The sequence below is a fragment of the Maniola jurtina genome, chromosome 13, assembly GCF_905333055.1.
Source record: "Maniola jurtina chromosome 13, ilManJurt1.1, whole genome shotgun sequence".
Taxonomy (NCBI): Eukaryota; Metazoa; Arthropoda; class Insecta; order Lepidoptera; family Nymphalidae; genus Maniola; species Maniola jurtina.
In genome coordinates, this window is record NC_060041.1 from 11,650,609 (window position 1) to 11,670,218 (window position 19,610).

General features: G+C 37.6%; 1 protein-coding gene across 7 annotated transcripts in view; it reads left to right on the forward strand.

Annotated features, from left to right (window-relative positions):
• The window catches only part of LOC123870934 (protein diaphanous), a 36,716-nt gene extending 21,165 nt beyond the window's left edge, over nucleotides 1-15,551 (forward strand). For 4 of the 7 annotated variants that reach the window (XM_045914433.1, XM_045914434.1, XM_045914437.1 and 1 more), the window contains 17 exons: nucleotides 320-450; nucleotides 927-1,108; nucleotides 1,599-1,653; nucleotides 3,176-3,220; nucleotides 3,772-3,935; nucleotides 4,247-4,375; nucleotides 4,922-5,022; nucleotides 5,710-5,887; nucleotides 6,688-6,864; nucleotides 7,876-8,028; nucleotides 8,477-8,595; nucleotides 9,062-9,197; nucleotides 9,634-9,798; nucleotides 10,201-10,358; nucleotides 10,858-10,937; nucleotides 14,462-14,540; nucleotides 15,226-15,551. In XM_045914433.1, coding sequence (XP_045770389.1) covers nucleotides 320-450; nucleotides 927-1,108; nucleotides 1,599-1,653; nucleotides 3,176-3,220; nucleotides 3,772-3,935; nucleotides 4,247-4,375; nucleotides 4,922-5,022; nucleotides 5,710-5,887; nucleotides 6,688-6,864; nucleotides 7,876-8,028; nucleotides 8,477-8,595; nucleotides 9,062-9,197; nucleotides 9,634-9,798; nucleotides 10,201-10,358; nucleotides 10,858-10,937; nucleotides 14,462-14,540; nucleotides 15,226-15,247 — 2,074 coding nt within the window. In that variant the 3' untranslated portion in view covers nucleotides 15,248-15,551. Of the gene's footprint in view, nucleotides 1-319; nucleotides 451-926; nucleotides 1,109-1,598; nucleotides 1,654-3,175; nucleotides 3,221-3,771; nucleotides 3,936-4,246; nucleotides 4,376-4,921; nucleotides 5,023-5,709; nucleotides 5,888-6,687; nucleotides 6,865-7,875; nucleotides 8,029-8,476; nucleotides 8,596-9,061; nucleotides 9,198-9,633; nucleotides 9,799-10,200; nucleotides 10,359-10,857; nucleotides 10,938-13,026; nucleotides 13,104-14,461; nucleotides 14,541-15,225 lie in introns of all 7 variants that reach the window. The other 3 variants (XM_045914438.1, XM_045914439.1, XR_006797185.1) reach the window with 2 other exon arrangements.
• The last annotated feature ends 4,059 nt before the right edge of the window (nucleotides 15,552-19,610 follow it).

The window sequence follows — 19,610 nt, forward strand, 5'->3', positions numbered from 1 at the left end:
GGAAGTCACTTAAAAATGACTGGATGATCTTTTCCATCGACTCATAATAAAATTACCCATTGTAGCGCTCTATCTCTCTATTTTATTTTGTTATGAGTCTGAAAATGGTCATCCGAGGTCATTTTTAACCAACTTCCAAAAAAGTGGTTCTTAATTTGGGCCTCTTTTTTTATCACTCAATCTTGAAATTCTTAATGAATTAGGTCTCTTTATTTCTAAAGATGCGATATATTCTACTTACAAAACCGAGAATAGAATCCAAAATATCGCCGTCCCAGAAAGGTTAACATTTTTTTAAATATCTAGTTATATGTTTCAGGCCAGCGTACTACAAATTGGTAGAGGAATGCATAACACAGATAGTTTTGCACAAAAACGGATACGACCCCGACTTTAGACTGACGCAGCGTTTCAACATCGATGTACAGCCGCTAATTGAGGGGTTAATAGGTAAGTTTACTTATACATTTCTATACTATTCATTTGTATACTAGTTGATACCCGTGACTTTGTTCGTGTGGATTTGGGTTCCAAAAATCCCAAGGAAATTCTATGATATAAAAAAAAATAGTCTGTTCATGACCTGTGCGTTCACACACTGTTCATACCATTGATTTTAATCTTTGTACAGTTGTTGTTGGTACTCGTGTGCAGGTGTAAATTCTGATATAGTACCATCAACGTACAACACTAAGACTTGTCGCGTGAGAGCCATTTCAATACATGTCGAACGTTAGCTATTAATTTGATATATCACAATCTCTAAACAAAACTAATTTGGCAGCTCGAAATCTAATGCTGTCCTTTTTCCGCAGGGAGTTTAATAAAAGGGGTCGAACTAGATTTAGACCTGACAGAGATATATACAACAGAATTAGCTGCAGTAGTTAAAAATATAGAAATATTAAGAAAATAGAATGTTCCAGAAAAATCACGCGCCGAAGAAGAGAGGAAGGTGGATGAATTGAAAAGTAAACTAGAAGCCGCTATCGCAGCGAGGCAGGAAGCTGAAGCCCGGGCTGCGCATCTTGAGGACCGGTTGAAGCAAGCCAGCGCGCCCACCGGCCCGGGTGGTGTCACGCAAGGGAATATAGCCGCTATTGCTAAGGTAATAGATGCGAGAATACAATACACGAAACACATATACACTCATCCACGTATACCACACATCCACGTCCACGTTAGTACAATCATTTTAGAGTATATTTGGCGTAACGAAAACAAGAGCTCTGACCTTGAACCTGCGCAGTGGGTAATATATTTAAGTTTATTTAGTGGTTTAACGACTGCGAAGTCTCAACAGCAAGGATGTTAGTGTCCGTCGTCCTCTGGGTTGGGCGGTGTCAAGCAAGAGAATATAGCTGCTATTGCTAGGGTTATAGATGTCAAAATGTAATACGTGAAACACATACCCATATCCAAGGTACTTCTATAGTCCAAGTACAACGAACAAAAGTGAGCTCTGACCTTGAACCTGCACAGTGGTTGATTTTATTTGTAGAGAAATTTTGTGTTAACAACATGTTTTCATCATACGTCACCATCCAGTCACCCATTAGTTATTCATCAGTCATTTAGAACGCTATTTTTATTTACAGTCTATAGGAAGCCCTGGCGGACCACCACCGCCGCCGCCCCCACCAATGCCTGGAGGTAAGTCGAAATTACGGGATATTCAAAATAGTATGCAATCTCACAAAAGGTGCATGTAGCTATAACTTTTTGATCTATCAAATTAATTTATTCGCAGATTATTTTTTTTGCTTGAGGTTGTTTTATATTGGCAGGGAAACGAAAGAAATTCTCAAACAACATCGCAATTTTTTTTTATACGACGCGACGTCTCTATTTCCACCCTCGAGTTATGCATAGAAATTTCCTTTAATTTGCTGCCAATATATCATGCCTTACTCTTTATTAAAATGCAAATTTTGGGCCGTAATACCGACTAATCTATCTCGAGACATTCTATCTTGTTGGATAGTAATTTCACAATACTACCTCAATATCGCCAAAAATATAATTAACGGTATTAAGGGTTGATGATAAAATTAATTATTTTGAAAGACACCTGTTTGGTTCAAATGAATGGATCGTGAAAAATAAAAATTTACTCTTTATTTCTATTTTATATTATAATGTATTTATGTCACAGTATTTTATCAATGGTTGGGGAATAACTAAAAAACATTAATACAATGCGATCAAAGTAAGCATAGAAAAAGGAAAGCGTAAGCAAAATACTTAGCATACCTACGTAATTTTTCTGTGTTGCATATCTAATTACAAATTAGTTTTACAAAACCTATTGAAAATATTGATAGCTGATGGCTGAAATTAATATAATCAATTTATCCGTAATCTGTCGATAAGTTATTTAGCGACGGTGTTACTTGGTCAATAAAGTCCTTTGTCATACCATTTTTGACAAATAACGTTACAAAGTAACATATCGACAGATTACAGATTGGATAGATTATTCATTTCAACCGTTAGAGCGATTATGCACTGCATCCGACCCGAATCCGTGAAAATACGTTCCGAAGTAGTCATAGAACTATTTGCATGCTAGCTTACGCACTAGCTCCGACTTCCGTCATCCGAGTTCTCTCCATCATCCGCATATTGGCGAGAATACCTAGAATGTGCCTTGGATTCAAATCTGACATAATATGACGTAGCTATTATGTCCACTGAAATAGCTTGAATTTGGATCTGAGAACGTTAGTTGGTTAGTGCGTAAGCAATATCCGAGTTCGGTTCGAGCTTTTTTTATATATAGAGGATCGGATGAGTGCGTAATCGCTCTTAGACGTTACAATACTATATAGTTTTTTTTTTTTTTGATAAAGAATATTAGTCATGTTAGTCATGACTAATATTCCCCTTTCCCCTCAAATTATGCGTAAAGCGTGTACTAGGAGTGGGTACGACAATAGTACAACGGGTGGGATTTGAACCGCCGACCTTTCGGATTTTAATCCACTCCTTAACCGTTGAGCTATTGAGGCTATAGGGCTATATTGTAACGTCTAAGAATGTTTCTAAGAGGAAATCTTTTCTATTACTTTGATGGCATAGAATTTATATATAAATCTTATGAAAGCGCACAAAGATAAGGATAACACTATAACTGCATGTGGCACTATATGTCTGTCTCGGTGTGTGTTTCCAGGAGGAGGGGGCCCTCCCCCGCCGCCCCCGCCACCTATGATGCCAGGTGGGTGCATGTTTCTCTTTATCCTTCTACTTTACTGAACGAAAACAACTTGAGCAAGAGCGCATATCGATTTTTAAGGATTTTTTCGCGAGGAAATTTCTACTGCGCGGGAGCACGTGATTGGTTGATCAGTCCCGCGATGCGTCCAAATTCCCTTCGCCACACCGCTTTTTGCTTAAGTTGTTTGCCGGTCATGGTACTGTTACTGTGACGGCACTACTCGGTCAACTGCATACATACTACCACTCTATCACAACACTACCTGATGCTCGCGACTTTGTCCCCGTTATAGGATTTTGAAAATCCCGTGGGAACTTATTGATTTTCTGGGATAAAAAGTATCCTATGTGTTAATCCAGGATATAATTTATCTCCATTCCAAATTTAGTTATGACCCGAGACGCATCAACAAAGAACGATCCAATCCAAAGAAAATCATGAAAACGTATGCAACAAACAAATGTAATTAAAACAAACCTTACTTTATACTAAATCTTTGATGTATAGTCCGAAACATTTATGTAGTTATTTCATTAGATTTTCGATTTCAGGTGGGGGTCTACCACCCCCTCCGCCGCCTATGCCAGGAGGCCCTGGGGCCCCGCCGCCACCGCCCATGCCGGGCATGGGCCCCCCGCCACCACCACCTATGATGGGCATGGGGCCTCGACCACCCCCGCCGCCAGGCATGATGGGCCCCATGGCGCCCAGGATGGTGAGCAACGATTCAAAAAATAACAAAAAGATCAATTGCGGCAGGTTTATATGCCCTATACACAAACAATCAAGGAGAGATGGACACTTTAGGGATCCGTAGCCGAAAGGTGCGAATGGGGCTTTACTAAACCTCCGCTGTCTATTCGTTCGTCAGCGGGCTGTATCTCATGAACCGTAATAGGAAGAGTTAAAATTTTCAGTTTAAATTTCAAAATTCCATGAAAATTGAATGAAAGTTATTTTTCCTGTACAATGGTACGACTCCGACTTGTACTTGACAGATTTTTTTAATTCAAAATTTTTTCCCAGCCCCAACCAGATATCCTACCGTACGGGCTGAAACCGAAGAAGAAGTGGGAAGTGGAAGGTCCACTCAAACGTGCCAACTGGAAAACCATCGTGCCACAGAAGATGTCAGAAAAAGCTTTCTGGGTCACGGTAAGAATCACATTGAATATTAATATACTATTCCAAATTTTTTTTTAACAGTTTAGTTCTAACTTTAGTACACTATGAATATAAAGGACGCATGTCTTAACAGCCTTTTTTTAGCGTACTTTTCTGTATTTCAAGAGTAGCGGTTCAGAATTCAATATGAAATACTAAAGCAAAGTGTACATTATTACCACTTATACAGGATGTAATCAGAAAGCTAGCAATAACTTAGCACTAACTTAGCTTAGTCTGCTATTGGTTATTGCCTATGCGCCATCTTATACACGCGCATCATGAGCGAGATAGCACTAGTCCCTATTGTTCTTGTGTTTAACGTCTTAACGTCAAGCAATACGGGCTGTACTTCATTGGTGCACATTCGGATTTAGTCTGCGATAGATTGCGCTTTTCTGCGCAAACGAATTTTGCCGATGCGACTTTTAAAAGTAGTAGAACCTTACCGTACTGAAATTAGCAAACTTGAAGCTTTGAAGCACATTGGATTACTGTGCAATACTGTGGCTCATGATAATTTGCGTTGTTTCATAGGTACAAGAGGACAAGCTCGCGTCTCCTGACATACTCACAGGCCTAGCAGCGAGGTTCTCGAGTAAACCGGTCGCTAAGAGGAATGAAGACAATGTCGATAGGTGAATATTACTTTGTTTTAAAACAGTTAAACATCTAAAAAACAGTGAATATTCAGTATATACAGTATTAACATAATTTTTTTTTGTAAACAGGATTTTGTTATTTTAAAACCTGGCGTGTTAGGGTTCCGTACCCGAATGGTGCTAAAGAGGCCCTATTACTGAGTCTCCACTGTCCGTCCGTCCGTCTGTCTATCTGCGACCTGTATCTCGTAAAGCGTATTTTTATTGCCGCTATAACAACAAATAATGAAAATTTCAAAAAAATAAAAAAGTCTTAGTTCTCGTACCCACGATGGTACGCAACCCTTCGTGTTCTAGTTCAACTTGCACTTGACCAATTTTTTACCACTTTGGTTCGAGGCTCGGGCACTTGTCTAATAGAATAGAATATATTTTTATTCAAATAACTTTTTACAAGTGCTTTTAAATCGTCAAATTAATTTACCACTGGTTCGGAATGCCGTTCCTACCGAGAAGAACCGGCGAGAAACTCGGCGGTTGCTCCTTTCAAGTGTTCAATTTACAATAATATGCCATACTATACTATACAAGCAATAACAGACCCGCGCATTGGTGGAGCGAGTCAAATCCCATGCTTTTTTGTCATTTACATAATCTTTCGATTGTATAAATGCTTTTAATAGATTTAGAAGCAAGTTGAAAACTAATGTTTTGTATTTTCAGGGTTCATACATTAAAAAAAGTAAAAGACCTCAAAGTCCTAGACAGCAAGGCTGCGCAGAATCTATCTATCCTCCTAGGCGGCTCACTCAAACACATGTCCTACGAACACATACGAACATGTGTGCTACGGTGCGACACCACTGTACTTACTGCTAATGTACTAGATTTATTGATACAGGTGAGCCATTCAAACGCTATCATTTATTCTTATAGCTCTATTCCTTCATGATTAAATCAGAATCCGGTATAGATGATTAACTATTGATACACGTAAGTTCTTAAAATAGCAGCATGACCATACCTCTATCATCTATACACTATCGGCTAAAAGAAGTTAATAAAGCTCTCTCTCTCTCGTTCGTACGTTACTAATTGTTTTGTTGGTGTTGCCAACACTACCCCCCCCCCCCCCACTCACTCTCTCTCTCTCTTTCTCTCTGTTACGTAATCCCATACAAATGATAGAGGCAAAAATCTCAGTGGGCGTTATTCTTTTTGCGACACAAACATGTTGTTTCGAATGTTTTCAAAAACATTGGGAATTCAATTAGAAAACATAGTATACTGGATAGAATCAGGCGTTACTTTGCGGAAGTTCATGTTTAGCAAGAAACAGTTAAAATTATTTTGCTATAATCCGCCAACAGAAAAAATCTGTATGGTCAAACATGCAGTTACAAGCTAAGCACCGCTTACCTCCCCAACCAAGCAATAAAGCCAAGCTCCCAAGCAAGCACTGCCACCACCACTCACATGCACCACCACACAAGACTTTTCCACTACTCTCGACGCACGTTTCGCCCCGACACCGGAGCATCCTCAGGAGATTTTGACTTTACAATGCTGTATTGTCAAGTGACTTGACAATAGAAATATTCTTGCTAGAAAACATAGTTCCGAACAACTTTTCAAAGATGTAATGACAACTCGATATGATCGCTCAACTGTGATCTTATATTCACCGACTTTCTCCATCAGTACCTCCCGCCAGCGGATCAACTGAAGAAGCTAGCGGATCTCAAATGCAAGAGCGAAGAGTTGACGGAAGCGGAACAGTTCGCGGCCACCGTCGCGGACGTCAAGCGCCTCATCCCTCGGTTAAGGAGTCTAGCCTTCCGGGAGCACTATAGCGAGATCATTTCCGAACTTAAACCGGTAAGTCATATTTTCATTTTAGGGGAAGTTTAAAAGAGCTATTGTATTTTTTTTTTCTCTTTAATCTGGCTTTACTCTGATTAGCCAATGTCAAGTTTCAAAGTCAGACTCCGTCTGCGCCGGCGCCAGCCGACATACGCGCGGCGCCCCTTTAGAGCGCTTCCCAGTCAGTTCCACCACCAAAAAACACCAACTAACACAAAAACCAGCCACTCTTAACAAAAAAAAAACACTCCAAACAAGCACAGCACGCGCGCTAGCAAACGCCATCGCAGACGAAGTCCCTCTATTGTAACTATTATGAATAGTTAATAAAAAAAATTATTCCATCTGTTTTTTTTAATTATATAGACTAGCGCTTGGCTGCAATCAGACCTGCTAGCAAGTGATGATGCAGCCTAAGATGGAACGCGCTTGCCTAGAAGATGCCTATTCACTCTTGACTTGAAGGTACCCATATTATAGGTGGAAGGGAAAACTGATGCCGGAGGGCGTTCCATATCCTAGCGGTTCGGATTAGAAAAGAGAAAGCAAATCGCTTCGTACGTGTCCGAGGAATTTCGACTACGTATGGATGCAGACCTTGTCTGTCTGATGTAATTTTTTCAAAATTCATTATTTGCCAAAATAGCTCAATTGTAATATAAAATTCCCACCCCAAAAATCCACCTTAAGGTGGATACGCGGTTTAGGCCCTAGTCTATATAAGATCTCAGCCAGGCTTGTGTGTTCAATTCTTAGTCTATGGCCTATAGTCTATGCAACTTTAGATGAGACTAGTTTTGCTCTCAGTGTAAAATTACTTATGGGGTATAATCTACAATATGTATGGGTCCATTATAGACTTTGAAACAGTCCAACCGATGTGCCCCAAATTGGTTTCATTAGAAAGGCAATAACGCGAAGATTTTTTAAGCGTAGTAGCGCATGCTAGGTATCCGCTAGTATTTAAATAAAGATTATTTTCTTCATTTTCCAGCACATGTTATTAACATTGATGTTACTCCTCAGGATATAGTTTCTGGTACGGCGGCGTGTGAAGAAGTGAAATCGAGTCGAAAGTTCGCGAAGATCCTAGAACTGTTACTACTGCTGGGCAACTATATGAATACTGGCTCCAATAACGCGGGGGCGTATGGTTTCGAAATTAGTTTCCTCACAAAGGTTAGTATAATTTTCGATGACCCGGATGAGGCCTGTGGTGAGCGTTGTTCGTCGATATTTAGTGTCCGGGCGAATCTTCGGCTACGACCAAACCAGTGGACGAAGCCAAAGGTTTCTTGCAAGCGCTAGAATCAAATGAAATAGTCTACTTACACACTAGTTGAGAAAAAGAATGATTGTGATTGTTAAATTACTTTTAAATGAATAAACAATTTTACAATTGGCATTATGTATTTGGTTTATTTATGACAAGTTCAACAAGACAGCAATCAACATAAACTTTAAAAAACATAATTTTATACACCCTAATATATACTACCGAAGGTTGAGGCGTTAGTTAATAAATCGACTTCGGATGCTACGAAAAATTGGCTTTCGTTCAGACACTATTGATATGTCAGTCAGTTCAGTTTCTCCTTTTGTATAGATTAATTAATTTTTGTTCCAGTTAACGTCAACGAAAGATCTGGAAAACAAACAAACCCTGTTGCACTATTTAGTAGATACGATAGAGGGCAAATTCCCGGACGCTCTCTCGTTCGCCGACGAGATGCCACATGTAGACAGGTATGTGTGCGTATAGAATAACCATGAACTTTTAGCAGGTTCTTCCTAAAATCTTTGTAAAAAGTGGGATACCGTGATAATTAGCACGTCAAATCGACATCGCTAAAAAAGTATCTGCATCTTTTATCATCTTTAATTTTCGTTAGAAAAGGTTGGAAAATAAATATTAGTGGAAAGCAATTTTAGTGTTACCCTACAAATTTAAACACGAAACTCAAAAAACTGGCAGCTAAAGTTACAAGGTTGGATTGTTCTATGATTCTCCGATTTCTAAGATTGTCCGTTCTTTTTTTATAACATTGGGAAGAAAAGATAAGAATACTCTAAAATTTAGTTGCCTTCAGAATCAGTACCATTAGGTACTACCATTGCTAAAATGAGTTCTTAGACTGTTCTTTCAACATTGATAAGAAAAAGATATGAATACTCTAAAATTTTGTTGGAATCCGAATCAACGTATCCACAGAGCAGCCCGCGTGTCGATGGAGAATCTGCAAAAAGCGCTGAAGAAGATGGACAACGACATCAAGGCTCTGGAGACGGACCTCAACAACTCACGCGTGCCGCAGAGCCCTGACGATCTGTTCCACGAGACTATGAATGTATCCTTTTATATTGCGGGTTTATCTAATCATCAGTATCGACCCAGCTCTAGAACTCTCTCCCACGGCACTAACACCGAACTTTTTTTTTTCAGGAAACATTTCTTTTGCAGGATAATAAATATCACTGTATGGCTCACATACTTTGCAGATAAACAAAGTGCATATTTCTTTATTCAATGTATGCGAAAGTGTGTCTCTATAGTGTTTCACAGTCATTCGCTTATCCGATTTTGACGTTTGGTACAGAGATAGTTTGCATCGTGGCGGAAACAGACATAGATTGCGTTTTATCAATTTTATCCTGAAAAATCAAAGAGATCCCGCGGGATTTTTAAAAACTCAAACCCACGCAGACATCATCTAGTAATAAGAAAAATGAAGGAGTTGCACCTGAATGTAATCAAATCCCAGAAAATCCTTAACAAAAGCACAGAATTTCGCCAAAGAGGCGCGCGAGCAATGCGACCTCCTTCACTCGATGTTCAGGAAAATGGAGGCGCTGTACGGCGAGCTGGCCGTGTACTACGTGTTCGACCCTCACAAGTATACCCTGGAGGAGTTCTTTTCAGATATTAAGACATTCAAAGACGCTTTTGCGGTAAGTCATTTTATTATTCAACAGTAATCGTAAATAAATTGGGTACATCAATTCAATCTATCAGCCTGTAAGAATGAAGAAAGAAAGAAAAAAAACCTTTATTTTTAAAAACGCAAGCCGAAAAAAGGTTCCAGCTCAGCATTATGCTGTATGTCTTGATTATGTATCAAGGCATACAGCATAATCTGAGCTGGAGAGCAGCGCTGAATTTCAGCCAGAACCCTGAACTGGGTGACGTCACGGAACTATACTATCAATTTAACCTATGTAATACGAGGGCGCAGGACTGTGCGCCACCACACACAGTCCTCCACTTCATCCACCTGCTTCTTCTAGACCTAATTTTTATATGAAACAATGTACCAGTCACGTTTCAGTTGTTTTACTTTTTCTTGTTAATAGACCGCTCATCAAGAGAACGTGGTGGCGCGGGAGACGGAGGAGCGAGCGAGGCGGGCGCGGGAAGCGCGCGCGGCGGCCGAGCGCGAGAGGCGAGACCGACAACATCGGTACAAGCAGTTTGTGGACATGGAGCAGGCGCAGGACGGTGTTATGGACAGGTATCATTGTTTTTTTATTCAGAAACAAGTTTTAGCCCTTGACTGCAATCTCACCTGGTGGTAAGTGACGATGCAGTCTAAAATGTGGATTTGACCTGCAGCTCGCTCCAGCAATGCGCGGGACTTCAATTACTTTTATACATGGCATAATATTGTATATCAAATCTTTGAAAAGAGCAACCGCCGAGTTTCTTGCTGGCTCTTCTCGGTAGGAAAGGCATTCCAAACCAACAGTGGTAAATGCTTTTGACGATTCGAAAGAACTTGAATAAAAATAATTTGAATTTGATGAAAGCGGGCTAACCTGGAAGGGATATGACAGTTTTCACGAAACCCATATCCCTTGGGTTTCTACATGGCATCGTGCCGGAACGCTAAATCGCTTGGCAGCACAGCTTTTACCGATAGGGTGGTAACTAGCCACGGCCGAAGCCTTCCACCAGGCAAAGGACAGGTCTCGGGACTCATTGTTTTACTAATATGATGTTTTTGTTTATAGTTTGATGGAGGCCCTACAAAGCGGTTCAGCATTCAGTCGAGAACGGCCGAGAAAAAAGGCTAACCCGAGAGTGGCAGGAGGTACGATAGTATATTTATAATAATATTTAATTTAATGTGCCATATGTTCAATACATTTGTGTTTAAAAACCATAGACCTATGATTTTTCGCTTCGCTCAAAGACTGACAAAGCGAGGGAGCGAGAGTAGTTAGATAAGACCCACTGCCGCGAGCGAAAGCGAGATAGCGAAACAAGATGCCGATAAGTCATTATTTACGTGAGTGTCGGTCCTTATGAGTTCGGCCTGTTCCAAGTCGAGGTGATTTTTTGCATTTACTAAATAATTTTACGATTAAAACGTAAAATCTATGTTCTGCCACCATGGTGTCTTGTTCAGTGAGCGAATGTGACGTTACAAGACGTTATAATCCGCGTAAATACACGTTTCACAGGTAATTACTGATTATTTATACTTATTGTTTATAATCATTATTTCATCATTTGTTGTTTGAAAATTAGGCAAAATAGCTATTGGAAGCTTAGATGATAGGTTTCCCTTAAGACTTATCATCAAATTACATTGCTAAATGAAGAATTTTTGGATATTTTGTGTAAAATTTAAAAACGTTTGTTTACGATAGGGATTGACAAAGTAATGACGTCACAAGTATCGATAGTCGATAATCGTGTCTACCGGTAGGTTTGATGTGATAGGTTTCATGTGATGTAAGTAAAATACAATATAAAACACTAGGTACTTTCCAATAAAAGAAAAGAACGAAATAAATATTTTCACTAATTTTTATTTTATTTAGCGTGACTTAGATTTCATATACAGGGTTAAGGGTAACCCGTACATTACTGTATTTAAGTGCTTATCGGGGAGGTCATTAGCTATGAATTGAGCGCCATATATACTATTTATTTTTATTAACTTGTCACTTAGACATTATATCACAGTGTTATTGTAATTAATCAAATTAAATTTACTTGCACCCTTTAAAAAAATAAAGGCGTGAAGAGGTAATAAAAACACAAACACACAGAAACATCCATACTTACGCATTTATATTCTTGACAACGTTATATACCTATACATATAGATTTATCAATCGTTTATTTCGTAGTAGCTGCACCAAGTCATTTCATTAATAAATAATAATCTGTTACCTAGCTTTAGCTTTGTTACTATTTGTGTATTTGAAATGTATTTGACTTTTTTAAAATTATAAGATGCTTTTTACTTCACTTCGTTAAACTAACTCATTAGTGTCCTATGATTTCGCCAGTAAGACTATCGATAATACAAATGCTAAAGTCAGGACAACTCTATTTCACGCACACATTTACGTTTCATTTTTTGTAACACCGGTAATCTGTCATTGTTGATCTAGTACATATTAAAAACAATATAGTTATAGTACCACAATCATAAGGTTCAATTTTGCACGCAAATCATGTAGAGGATAATGAGGAAGACCAGGGACTGGTGCAAGCGATTTTGGACCGTATTGCAGGTACGGTCACCACTAGTACATAGGAACGCACTGAATTTTTCGTCATTTAGAACTGGCTTTACATTTTATTTGGCTGGCCATTTAGATATCTTTTAAGCGCAAACGAATGCTCATTGTTTTTTATATCCGTGAATTTAACCTAGGGGTTACTTTTAGCGAACCATGGCGATAACATGTGTCATAATATTCAATCTTAATGCATTATTCTTCTTCTTTCTGGGCTGGTTTCCGCACTTAAACGTTTCCGTCAGTTGTGCGTGCGTACCTTAATGCATTGTGTAAAGGTTTAAAATGACACCTGGCGTCTGAATGGTCCCCTAAATAAGCCCCTATCTTGCCTATGAATTCCACTGTTGGTCATATTAGAGGTAAATTTATTTTTGAACTGAAGCTTCTTAACGAATGTTTTGGATGGGAAACTAAATCGCAAGAAGGAACAAAGAAACAAACAAGCGATAAAATGCACCTTATTGGCTTATCAATAAAAATGGCCGAAGAGGGACAAATCCTAAATGGCCGCCATGCAAATCAAAAAAAAAATTTAAGTAGATTGTTACAATGGTACGGAATCCTTCGTGTGCGAGTCCGACTCGCACTTGACCGGTTATTTAATTGATTACAAGCACGACTCACAAGGTTTTTCAAAAACAGAGTCAGCATCATCGATGCGCTGCGGCCGGCGCCGCACCAGACGCCCGTCGTCCCCGAAACTTGAACACTATAGACAAGTTGTTACATTTACAATTAAGCTTTTGATGTTATTAACACTCTACAGTTGGCGTCACGTCAACAGAGCTTTAACCTGTGACCTAAGTGGGTTTTACCTTTCTCTTTGTTGGTACGAAGTTAAAACGGAGGTGTGTATACGCTATGCGGTTGGTTCAGTCCTTTCGTTTCGCGTGTAGTATGAAAGAATAGTATTAGCGACCAATCTCTCTCTCAAAAAGACTCTTAATGTCATGTCAAAAGAACTGTAGCTCGATTTCGTTAAACCTGCATCAATCATTATAACAATCACAATTGTTATTATTAGCTAAAATGCTATTCTTGTTGCAACAATGCATTGTAGTCTATAGAGAGCGCCGCAATCGAGCTGCGTTTTAAGGTGGATGCGACGGGTCTGCCCGCGAATTGTCGTATTAGTTTACAAATTGCGAAAAACCAAATAAAATTTGAATTACGCGGGCAGACCCGTCGCTTGCCCCTTAAGTACGGTAAACCATACCTTTGACATAACAGTTGACACAGAGCAAACATGGCAAATTCTTTCTCAGATTGTACGCTTTAAACTACGCGCGGACATCCCCTCGCCTGTTGTCTAAAACTAATTTTACGTGAAACCAACTGTATAATAAAACAGCCCTTAAACCTTCCTATATAGCTGTTATAATAATAATCAATGCGACCCTCACAATCTGTACTTTTGGTTGATACTCTCGCACAGGCTACTTTAAAGTCTTAACAATAGCAACAACTTTAAAAGCCAAAGTTATTCTTACTAAATATTTCGCTTGTTCGTAGAATTAAATTACTTTCCAAAGTTGGTAGTTAAGAAACTATTATTTTAGCTTTCGATGTTGTCATGTTATTGTGATTTTATATTTTTCTTCTGTTATTTTTATTAATTGTCATTAGCATGTTACCTCTAATACACATTTATATCAATTTTTGTAAATAATTCTGTTGTAGGTACCTGGTACACAATCTCTAAATGAAACTAAAACAACAGGTTTAAATATATTGCCATCCCTTTCATCATGCTGCCTGCGGAAAAGGATGACACAAAATTTAGAGTACGTTTATGTACCTACAACAGAATTACCCATAGTGGCACTGGTCTGGTCAATGAAGATGTAATACAAACAATCTTTGGAAGTGCCAAGAAAAGCTTGGATTTTGTTTTTTTTTTTAAATATATTATTAATAAATTATTGATTTTGTAAAAAATATGTATCAGTATGATATCTATACAGGAATTACAGGATGGTAGTGTGAAACAAAAGTGTATGTAAAAACACTATCATAAAAATTATAAATATGTCACCATGGTATTGCTAAGTAAGTTAATGAGTTGTATGTCTTCCAGCTGAACGAAGAGCACAGCTGAACCGGTCTCGGTCGCGGTCGGGGCTGACCGGACCCCTCACAACTCGGGAACTGACCAAGTAAGTCTGACTAATATGGTCTTTAACTATTTTCTGTCAACTAAGTCAAACAGAGTTAAAGATCCGTACTAATATTATAATTATGCGAAAGTTTGTCTGTCTGTCTGTCTTTCTATCTGCTAGCTTTTAACGGCTCAACAGTTTAAACGATTTTGATGGGTACAGAGGTAGCTTACATCCTAGGGAAGGACATGGCTACTTTTTATGCCGGAAAATCAAAGAGTTCCCACGAAATTCTAAGGCCAATCCGTTTAACCGATTTATATAAACTTTGGTACAGAGGTAGCTTGCATCCCGGAAACTGACATCTTATCCCGGATGTTCAAAGAGTTCCCAAGGGATTTTTAGATAACCTAAATCCACTCGGACGAAGTAGCGGGCATCATCTAGTCAATTATAATTATATATGTGACGTTATCATTATTCTTTTTCTTCATCATATTGGATGGCTTAATACATCTCCACGCTGATGCCAGCCCTAAGGGTACCTGTCCACTGAAAGGTACACATCTGGCGAGTCGCAGCGCAGAGCATTTTTCACTGCCAAACCACTATTGCCTTTGCTTATATTGAACTAATATTTAAAATCAATTTACACAACTATTCCCCGAGAATAAAAGGAAAATTCCAACTAGTAGATGTGATTAGAAGTATATTATATTTTTTTTTTGTGTATTTTTTCCAGTGAGTTGCTGAGTAACGCGTGATGGCTTTAACAGTGATACTAGTGCGATATACTTTAGTTTATAAGTTATTATAGTATACATTACACGAGACAAAACATACGGCCTAATTTGTGAACTGTATGTACGAGTATGTATAGACTCTACGAGTATATGTACAGGGCGTTTTTATATGAGGTGTGTTTGATAAAATATCATCGTTTTATATACAATGAAAATGAAAATATAATCATCGACATTGAAAAGACTGCATCGAGTAATTCCCCCAATTTTTGCCCCAATTATGTCTTCCAACACATTGCTAATATTATAATTAAATAAATGACGAGTGATTTCTTCAAGTAATATTTTTACGGGTCTGAATTTTTTGAATATTAAAACAATTCTACATATTATTATCTTAAATAATATATAAAAATAGTACAGTACTCAGCAATTGATATTACACATCAAAATTTAGAAAGAAATTATGGTCAGTTTGGGCTTCGTAGAGCGTTGTCCATGTCATTGAGACTGACAACTCAGTGACAAAACATAATATTACGTTTATAAGTATGAGTGACAGACACGTCGCTCTACGAAGCCGAACCTACCGGTTATCTCTTTCTGAAGCTTGATGGGTAATATTTACTGTGGGGTATAACAAACTACGTATAAAAACGCCCTAATCTAAATCAGTACTAGAGCTGGTTGTATATTGGCTACTACTGCCTGAGGGTTTAGCCCCTTCTAAGAGGTTTTGAGGTGCATAAAAAAAGCAAGCATACACGGAACGTACGAACAGTACCGGGTTCTTTGTTGCGTACGAACCGCACTGCGTAACGTCATACTACCGCTGTGTTTAGCGTACGCAACCTGTATGCGTTGCGTTTTTATGCATCAAGAAACCTCTAGTCCAGCCTTATGGCAAGTGTCCAGAGGCAAGTTTAATTCATTATCATGTCAATTTCCCTTAACTTTTTCCATTGAAATGTAACCCGCAATTTGTTCGCGAGTCTTTATGACATGCCAGAGTTAACTTCTGAAAAAAAAAACTTGCCAGTGGGCGCTTGGCATTGTTAAGAGTACACAGTTATTGGTAATACACAATCTTCAAACTAATTAAATTGGCAGGTCTAAAAAACAAAGCAGTCGCAAAATCATAGTTTTAAAACTGGCGTGTTCCACTTGTGATTCTACTATTACCTTAGTACAACTTGGGGACCTATCAATTTAGTTTAAAGATTGTTTACAACCGAATACCATTGTCAAATGAATAGCAATTTGTATAGAAAGCTTCTACGTGTTGATAGAAAGTTTTTGTTATTTGCTAATTTATGATTTTTTTGTACAAATAACAGATTTTAAAAGTTGTTTTTTGCACAAACTTTTAAACTATAAATGAGGTTATAAATCTCGATAGCAGGAAATAGTTCAAGTTGTAAAAAGGATTTTTACACGAACAGTATTTGAATTGTTTCTGAATAGTTTAATAAAACATAACTAAGCAGTAAGTACCAATTAAGTTTCAGTATTTGATTTTAAAAAGACAGATTTTGAGAAACCTTGTCGAATTGTATAAAAAATTGGCATTTTCGGTCAAGCTTTTAACTGCAGATTGAGGTAACTTTGCTTTTCAATGTAATATGCTTATAATCGACGAAAAATGTAGGGGTTTTCCGCTTACTATCAAAGTAACGTCGATAAATCAAAGCTACCTCGATATAAATACTATTTATTACGTAAATATGTACGTAGCCGTTGCAAATGTATACTTATCGTCATATCGGTAGAGTTCAAAATAGAATGCGTCCACTTATTACCTCTTTATATGCACGCACAATCAAGAGCTGGGCACGCAATTTATTTTCGTTTCATTTTTATAGATAATAAAAAAATGTACTTACTTAATAGTAACTTAACTTTTAAAAAGTTTTAGTATATTTCTCATTGAAGACTATAATTTTCTTGTACATTACCTATACTTATATCTTTGTTATGTTATTATTCTTTTTAAGTCTTTGTGTTATGTAAAAAAATATCAACTTATAAAAATCTAGCTCTATTGGTTATCTTTATGAAAGGCACAAGTTTACTGTAACTGACTTATGTTGAAATCTAGTACGCACTTTGACTTTGCTCAGACTTAAGACACCGTTAAAACGAGACAGCGTTAGACCGCTGGCATAAATCCGTCTCGTTTTAACTGAAACTTAAATCTAAGCAAAGACAATGTGCGCTCTATAGATTTCATCCTCAGTCTAATGCGATTAATGATCTTTGCATAACAAATATGGATAATTCTATGCCCCATCAATCATCCATCACTCATGGTCATGATTAACGGAATTGACTAAAGCAGGACCTATCTTCTACACCTATTTACTAGCTGATGCCCGCGACTTAGATCGCATGGATTTAGGTTCTTTTAAAATCCTCTGGGAACTCATTGATTTTCCGGGATAAAAAGTGGCCTATCTACAGGATGCACACTATCACTGTACCAAATTTCATCAAAATCGGTTAAACGGATCAGTTGTGAAAAGGTAACATATACACACTTTTTCTTTTGTAATATTAGTATAGACTAGCTGATCCGCCCAGCTTCTCTCGGGTAAAATTTGATAAACTTACCTATAATCCCATAGCCAATGCCCGTCTGGAATATTGTACCTTTTAAATGGTGAAAGCAATTTTCAAATCGGATCGAAGGTTCAGAGTTCAGACACTCTTACATCCAATCTTACAAACTTTACCTCTTTAAAATATTAGTATAGATTTATTAAGCTTTCTTAGAAACGGAATGATAATAAAATTGTGTGTCTAGACTAAAAAAATTACTTACAATTTTACATAGACAACTATTGTTTAGTTAAGCCCCCATACTTTCACAGACAATGAAAATATTTGAAGAAAGATGTACAGTTTTTACTAATTTCCAGTCGAAATTAATTTTTTATATATTGGAATTTTAAGTCTGTATGTCGATATACATAATATTGCTATAATAAAATGTAAATATATTTTTGTAAAATGTTACATTTTGATTCATTACAATGTTTTTTAAACTTTTGTTTGTTTTTTTACTAATTATATACCCCATAGTAACCTAAGAGAATTCATGATTTCCAAAACTTGAAGTTAAAAATAATCAAAATCTATACATATAATAAAATTGTTGAAAAGTGGTGTCTGTACAATGAAAATATATAAAAAAAAGTAGCAGGGGTTGTTATTATATCGATGCCGAACCCGAAATTGTAATTAATTTTTTTTTGTCTGTTTGTCTGTGTGTTTGTGCACGCTAATATCAGAAACGGCTTATTCGATTTAGATACGGTTTTCACTAATATATTGTAGTAAGCTTCACTAAATATTTAGTGTTTATTTCATGTCAATCGGTTCATAAATAAAAAAGTTATGTCAATTTAAAGAATCACGGCGAACATTTTTAATGTAGGTACATGCTGCCCGAAAAGTCACTATTCCACGCGAACGAAGTCGCGGGCACAGCTAGTAAGATAATAATATTTTGTTTCAGACTGAAAAGCCATATTATTACAATACAATACAATAATATAATTATTGGTTTCTTTCTAGATACTAAATGTCTGCTTTCTTACAAGAGATAAGGACTCGTAGATCTTATAGCACAGAAGTCCGCAAGACGTCAATCGGTTCACGAAGATGATGAATTAAAGACAACAGATATCATTTCTATTAAAATTCTGAATTCTGTGGTTTATATTCACCGCGTACTACTAACTAGATGCAGTCAGAATTATGTTAGGTTTGCTAAAGATGTTTGCCTCTAGTGTGCATAGTAAAATACTAAGTTGAATAACTAGTGGCGATCCAAGATTTAAACCAATCACTGGGTATAAACTCTAGTATACTAAGCACTAGGTCTTTACGGCTTTGAAATCCTATCAATAATTTGAAGCAATTTGTCCACTCGTCAGTGGTGAATGTCTGCGCGTACGCCGAAGGCGGAGTTTGGCAGACGCCACGTTCCGCCTTGTTCGATTCATACTCGCAACTATTTATACGTAAGTATGTTTTAGGTATATTTGAATGAACGTGTTTCTAATATCTATTTCTAAAACCTAAGCGGTGGCCGGGGGATGAAATCTTCGACATCCAGAGACAGATTTTTAGGGTTCCGTACCTCAAAAGGAAAAACCCTAATAGAATCATTTTCTATAACCGTCCGTCCGTCGTGTCCGTCAAGAAAACCTCTATAGGTACTTTCCGTTGACCTAGAACCATAAAATTTAGCAGGTATGTAGCTCTTATAGCACAAGTAAAGAAATAAATCCGAAAACCGTGAATTTGTGGTTACATCATAAAAAAAATTAAAATGTGTTTAAATTTTCAAAGTAAGATAAGTATACCAAGAGGGGTATCA